The sequence below is a fragment of the Hakea prostrata genome, chromosome 3, assembly GCF_041222555.1.
Source record: "Hakea prostrata isolate BN-2017 chromosome 3, UWA_Hpros_2, whole genome shotgun sequence".
NCBI lineage: Eukaryota > Viridiplantae > Streptophyta > Magnoliopsida > Proteales > Proteaceae > Hakea > Hakea prostrata.
The window spans coordinates 30,368,961-30,375,691 of record NC_142602.1 but is presented as its reverse complement, the minus strand read 5'-3'; the positions used below and the strand labels follow the sequence as shown (position 1 = coordinate 30,375,691).

The 6,731-nt window shown below is 43.4% G+C and overlaps 1 protein-coding gene across 1 annotated transcript; it reads right to left on the bottom strand.

Moving 5' to 3' along the window:
* Positions 1–3,854: 3,854 nt before the first annotated feature.
* On the bottom strand, positions 3,855–4,253 carry LOC149022052 (uncharacterized). Its single transcript, XM_089147530.1, has one exon. It carries the CDS (start codon positions 4,251–4,253, stop codon positions 3,855–3,857), a length of 399 nt encoding a protein of 132 aa, XP_089003656.1.
* Positions 4,254–6,731: the final 2,478 nt, after the last annotated feature.

The following is a 6,731-nucleotide window of genomic DNA, read 5'->3' as shown; positions in this document are numbered from 1 at the left end:
CTAATGCTGCATTCGACACAATCCTTCCGGAGAAAACCAAATGTTTTTTTCTCGTAATTATTTATGGGTTAACCTTCCCAAGAAATTTCAACGTCCATCGCATTTATTGCAATTGAGCGACGGTTTGTTTCTTGAGCTGCACTCCTTCGTAACTGGTGTTTAACATTCCATGTGGAAGCTTGCCACGGCCCTAACTCATTTATGTCAAATCTGAAAGGTCGTTAATATGTAGCCGTTGATCTTGGATCTGACGATCGGTACTCAAACCCTCACTCTTCCTTGGCCCTTGATTTTCCTGAGTCATACCTCTTCGCATCACCTCCTGAGGTTATTTAAACCCCTTCAACATACTTTGAACCTCATTTTCGTCCTTTAAGAACATAGCAGCGCCTGAAGTCTGAAAATTCCTTCTTCGTCACTCTCTTTACTTTCGTACTTCTTGTGTGTAACTTGTAGCAAAGCTCTAAACAAGTGAATTTCTCCTTTTTTTCATTTTTTTTCTTTTTGACTTTCTGGTTTCTTCTCCCTGAGAAACTCCGAAGCAGAATGTTGGGGGTAGTTGCTCTAGAATCATTGTTTTGGCAGCTGAATCCCTTTTTCTGACGTCAAAAAGTATTTCTGAGCATTCTTAGGAGAAGACCAACACTTTGTTTTGGGTTCCCTTCTTGACCGCCTTGTAGACTCTTAGGGTTTTTTATCCTACATTTTGAAAAGGGTGCTTATTCTTTCTTTTCAGTGCCTCTAAGGTTTAACCCGAATGTCGTTCAGGCAAAGGCTGCCAAGACGACTACTTCAGCAGAGAAAAAGGTTGTTCGGTCTGAAGAGGTAGACGTTGTTCCCTCTTCTAACGTCCAGACCCCAAAAGCATCAGCTGCCGCCTCGTTGGCATCTTCCTCGAGAAAAAAGATTGTTCGGTCTGAAGAGGAAAGCATGGTTCCTAGATGCTTGCCGAAAGCAGAGCCTTCAATGCTATCCCCGATGAAGCCTTCATGAACTCACTAGTAATGTGAGTATTGTCTCTCCGTCTTCTTTCTTTCTGGAACATCCTTAAGTTTTGAATAACTTTCATAATCCTACAGAGTACCTGTTGATAACTTCCACAAACAAGTGGAGTCAGCTTTTCGGATTGGGAGATTGCATGCCAATCTTTCCAACCTTCGGAAGGAAGCCAAAGCCAATGACGCTGAGAACGAACGTCTTTGGGACGGGCTCTGGGACGTGGCCAGAGTGAAGAATACCGAGATTGGGGGCAGCTTTCCTCGGCTCTGGATGCTGCTAATGAGAGCATTCGTAGCCTAGAGCGAGAAGTTGAGAGGCTCTCGGGAGCCCTGAAGGAATCTGAAGCGAAAATAACCGAACTCCAAAGGCAGGCAGCTCCTTCTAAACTCGAAAATATTCCTGTCGAAGTTCGGAGGGCTTGCATCTTCAAATACTTGCATAGTAAGCCTTTTGATGATTTGTTGGATATCTATCATTTGCAGGCTTATCGAGAAGGGCAGAATGAGGTTTGGAAGTCGATCCTGAAGAGGGATCCAAACTTTGATACGGCTCCTCATCAGATGCATTGTCATCCCGAAGTATTTGAAGAACTACAACTCCCTCCTCCTGACTGGGCTGATAACTTGGTGGACCTGCCTACTCCAGATCCGGATATAATGCTATATCTTGATGATTCTCCTCCTTTGTCCCCCTTTAGAGAAATGGTCCATGGAGAGCTTGTCCTAAACGTCAACCAGGCTATGGATCAAGCTTCCGCATTGGTCGAAAAGGGCAAAGAGGACGAAGCCTAGAGTTCGTCGTTCCTCCCGTTCTTCGTTCTTCTTGCCTTTCCTTGGGAGAAGCTTACAAAACTCTTCGCAATCTTCCCTGGAAAAGCTAGACGAAGGGTATGGAATTGCGAAGTTTTTTTTTTTTTTGACCTTTCGTAGGTGGGATCTTACGGAACTCTTTGCAATCGCCGAGGACGAGGGATCTTGCTTTGGTTTTTCTTCCCAACTTTATTTCGACAAATGGAAGCTGCTTTGGTTTTTCTTCCCGAGTCTCCTTTGATAAATGGAAGCTGCTTTGGTTTTTCTTCCCGACTCTCCTTTGACAAGTGGAAGCTTACGGAACTCTTCGCAATCACCGATGATGATACTTAGAATTTACCGTTTTTTGAACTAATGAAGAAACTGACCTTGACAATTGTTGTCTCATATGTATCCTTTCTAAGGAAAGCCTTTTGACGTTGTAAAGGTTGGCCCCTTATGGTCATTAAAGAAATAAAGAATTAACTTTATCCTCACACTTTGTCGATCATTGGAGACCATGTTCGGGTTTCTCACCAAAGTCTTCTTCTATAAAATTCCTTAGAATTCTTCCTTTGAGTCAGTCGAAACAGTTGTTGTAGAAAATTTTATTCGGTCGTAACCGAAGCCTCTACTTAGGGATTCTTAAGAATTCCTCTAAGCTTTCAAAGGTCCCACTTGGGTTTTAAACCGATGCCTTTACTTATAGATTTCTGAGAATTCCTAGCTTTTGACGGTCCCACTCGGGTTTTAAGCCGATGCCTTTACTTAGAGATTCCTGAGAATTCTACTAAGCTTTCGAAGGTCCCACTCGGGTTTTAAGCCGATGCCTTTTCTTAGAGATTCCTAGGAATTCTTCTAAGCTTTCAAAGGTCTTATTTGGGCAATGCCCTGTGATTAGCATACTTAAGAATTTCCTTAAAAATCCTTTAAGCTTTCAAAGATCTCACTCAGGTCTTAAACCAAAGCCTTTTACCTTTATAAATTCCGTAGAATTTTATAGGTGTTTTACGGTCTCACTTGGGTTTTAAACCGAAGCCTTTTACCTTTATAAATTCCGTGGAATTTTATAGGTGTTCGAAGGTCTCACTCGAGTTTTAAACCGAAGCCTTTTTGCGTTCAAAGGTCTCACTCGGGTTTTAAACCGAAGCCTTTTTGCGTTCGAAGGTCTCATTCGGGTTTTAAACCGAAGCCTTTTGATTTAACATCAACTCATCAACATCGTTCAGTACTTGATATGTAGCCCCCAATCAAAAGATTTGTTGTTTGAAACTAGAAATTGCATTGAATAAGCAAAAGACTACATCAAAAACGAAAATGTTAAATCCCTACGGATAGTACTTCTTCAAGTGTCTCGCATTCCACGATCGATCTAGCTCACGCTCGGTAACCATATTCTTCAGCTTGTATGCTCCCGAACCGACCGACTTGACTGTCATGTACGGTCCTTCCCAGGAAGGATCTAATTTCTTTTGGTGGCATGGATCCGAAACTAACGTGTTCCTTAGAACCAAATCTCCCGATTGGAACTGGCGATGCCTAACTCGAGAGTTATAGTGCGATGCTATCCTTCGTTGATATTGCTGAGTTCGGGCATTTGCTCTTGTTCGAACTTCATCTAATAAGTCGAGGCTATCCAACAGTCCATGTTCATTCGCTTTTTCCTCGTACTCTCTTTCTCGAAGTGTCCCCGCCATTATTTCCATGGGTGCTAATGCTTTAGATCCATACGCCAATTTGAAGGGAGTTTCGCCAGTTGGAGTTTGAACCGTGGTTTGGTATGCCCAAAGAACGTTTTGTAAATCTTCGACCCACAAAGCTTTGTCAGACTCGAGTCTTTTCTTTATTCTGTCCAGCAGCGTCGGTTCGTGACTTCCACCTGGCCATTGCTCTGTGGATATGCCACTGATGACATTCGATGTTCGATCTGATAAGTGCTGCAGAACTGCTCGAACTGTGGATTGTCGAATTGTGTACCGTGATCGGTAACAATGATTTTTGGGATCCCGAACCTGTAAATTATAGATTCTAGGACGAACTTTTCCACCTTCTTCTTCATGATTGTCGCTAGAGGTTTGCCTCTACCCACTTTGTGAAATAGTCGATTGCTACAATAAGGTATTTCTGTCCACCAGTTGCCTTGGTAAATTTACCCATAATGTCAATTTCCCACATCGCAAATGGGATAGGATTGAGAATAGACGTTAGGGTCTCTTCAGGCCTTTTTGATATTGTTGCATGAATTTGGCAATTGCTGCAGCGGCGAACATACTCCATTGCAGCCTCTTGAATTTTTGGCCAGTATAGCCCAAGCCTGAGGATTTTGTGAGTGAGGGCCCAACCGCCCATGTGCACCCCACAAATCCCTTCATGAACTTCCGCTAAAGTGATTTCCGATCCTTCAGGGCCCAAGCATCTGAGGAGTGGTCCAGCATAAGATCTGCGGTACAACCTCCGGTTCTGCATAGTGAATCTTGACGCTCGTACCGAATCATCCGGGCCTCCTTCACGTCCTCTGGCAATTTTTCATCCTAAAGGTACTCCACAATTGGGTCTCGGCTTCGATATAGGATATCTCCTCTTCCTAATTGCTCAGGAGGGCTAATTCCTCTACATAAACCAAAGGCTCGAGTGTCTTTTCCTTGGTGTTAGCCAATCTTGAGAGTTCGTCTGCCATTGTATTCTCCTTCCTCGGGATCTGACATACCTTCAGAATCCTTGAATTCTTTTGTAATGCCCGCACAATTTCTTGATATTTCTGCAATCGGGGTTCTTTGACGCCATACTCCCCTTGCACCTGATTAACAATCAGCTGCGAGTCATTGAAGATAGTTATGTCAGCTATCGCTAGGGCCTTAGCCAATCAGAGTCTGGCTATCAAAGCTTCATATTCAACATCGTTGTTGCTTGCTTCAAAGGCGAATCTCAAGGCATACCGAATAATAAAACCTATCGGACTCTTGAGTAAAACTCCTGCTCTAGCCCTATGCTTATTGCTCGAACTATCAACGTATACCTCCCACATGGTTGGGATACTTGGCTCGGTTTCTTCTTCTATTGGAGTCGTGGTTTCCCCGAAAAAAATCTGCTAGCGCCTGAGCCTTGATTACCTTACGGGATTTGAAATTTACTTGGAATTCACCAAGCTCAACCGACCATGCCACCATTCTTCCAGACAAATAAGGTTTATGAAGAACTTTTTTCAAGGGAAAAGTAGTTAGTACCTCTATTGGATGTGCCTGGAAGTATGGTCTTAGTTTTCTGGCCGCCTTCATGAGGGCCAAAGCCTGCTTTTTGATCTGGGAGTATTGTGTTTATGCATCAAGGAGCACATGGTTAACATAATAGATTGGCCATTGCTTTCTTTCCTTCTCCCAAATGAGAATTGCGCTCACGGCCGAGGGAGATGTGGCCAAGTAGACTTGTAAAGTTTCTTTTTTCTCCGGTCGAGATAAGAGGGGTGGCTTGCCAAGAATTTCTTTCAAGTTCTCGAACGCCTTTTGGCATTCGTCGGTTCATCGGGCCTCTTTGCTCCCCCTTAGATCCTTCATGCTTTGAAGAAAGGGAGACACTTCTCTCCTGATTGTGAGATAAAGCGGTTCAACGCAGCTACTCTCCCTGTTAAGCATTGCACATCCCGAGCGGTCTTTGGTGGTTCCATGTTAATCAAAGCTTGTATTTTGGCTGGGTTAGCCTCTATACCTCTTTGAGATACCATGAAACCCAAGAACTTTCCCAAGGATACACCGAACGCGCACTTCTCCGGGTTCAGCTTCATTTGGTATTTTCGTAGCACTGAAAATACCTCTGCAAGATCAGCAATGTGCCCCGAACGCGCCACACTTTTGACTAGCATATCATCTACGTAAGCCTCCATATTCTTCCCAATCAGATCACTGAAAATTTTGTTCATTGCCCTCTGATAAGTTGCTCCTACATTCTTCAAGCCGAACGACATGACTTTGTAATAAAAACTTTCTCGATCGGTCATGAAAGCAGTGAACTTTTCATCTTCTTGATTCATGAGAATCTGGTTGTATCCCGAATAAGCATCCATGAAACTTAAAGTTTCATATCCTGTTGTGGCATCTATCAAAAGATCTATCAGAGGCAATGGATAACAGTCTTTGGACAAGATTTGTTGAGGTCCGTGTAATCAGTACACATCCTCCACTTTCCATTGGCCTTCTTGACCATTACCACATTGGCCAACCAGGTCAGACATTCAATAGGCTGAATGAACCCTGAATTCTTCAACTTCTCAACTTCGCTTTTGATAGCCTCGTGCTTCTCTATTGAAAAGTTTCTTCTTCTCTGGATCATTGGTTTGGCCTTTGGATCTATTCAAAGCTTGTGCTCTACTACTTGTCGATCTATTCTAGGCATGTCTTCAGCAGACCATGCAAATACATCTCTGTTTTCCCAAAGGAAAATCTTCAATTTTGACTTGAACTCCTCCAGTTGCTCGGATCCACTATGAGTTGTTCTTTTTTCATCATTAGGATCTAGTTGGATTCGTTCCAATTTCTCTACTGGTTCGGGTCTTTGCATCTCTTCCTCATCCCGATCGTCACGTATCTCAATCGGTAATGTCGTGGGCCTCGTGGCCTTCTTCGGGCCTTCTTTGTCCTTCAAATAAGCTACATAACACTGTTGGAGATTCTTTGATCAGAAGACACTTGACCAATTCCCTTATCAGTTGGGAACTTGATCTTCATGTGCTTTGTTGAGACCACCGCACCTAGCTTTGTTAGGGATGGCCTGCCAAGGATAACATTATACGCCGGAAGCTCCTGAACCACTAGAAAATTCACCCGAATGGTAGTTTCCTTAGGGAAATTTCCAACTGAAAGGTCAAGCTGAACTGATCCTTCGACAATAGCCGATGATCCAGCAAATCCATACAAGTGTGTGGATGATGGTTCCATAAAATCCTTCTCAATC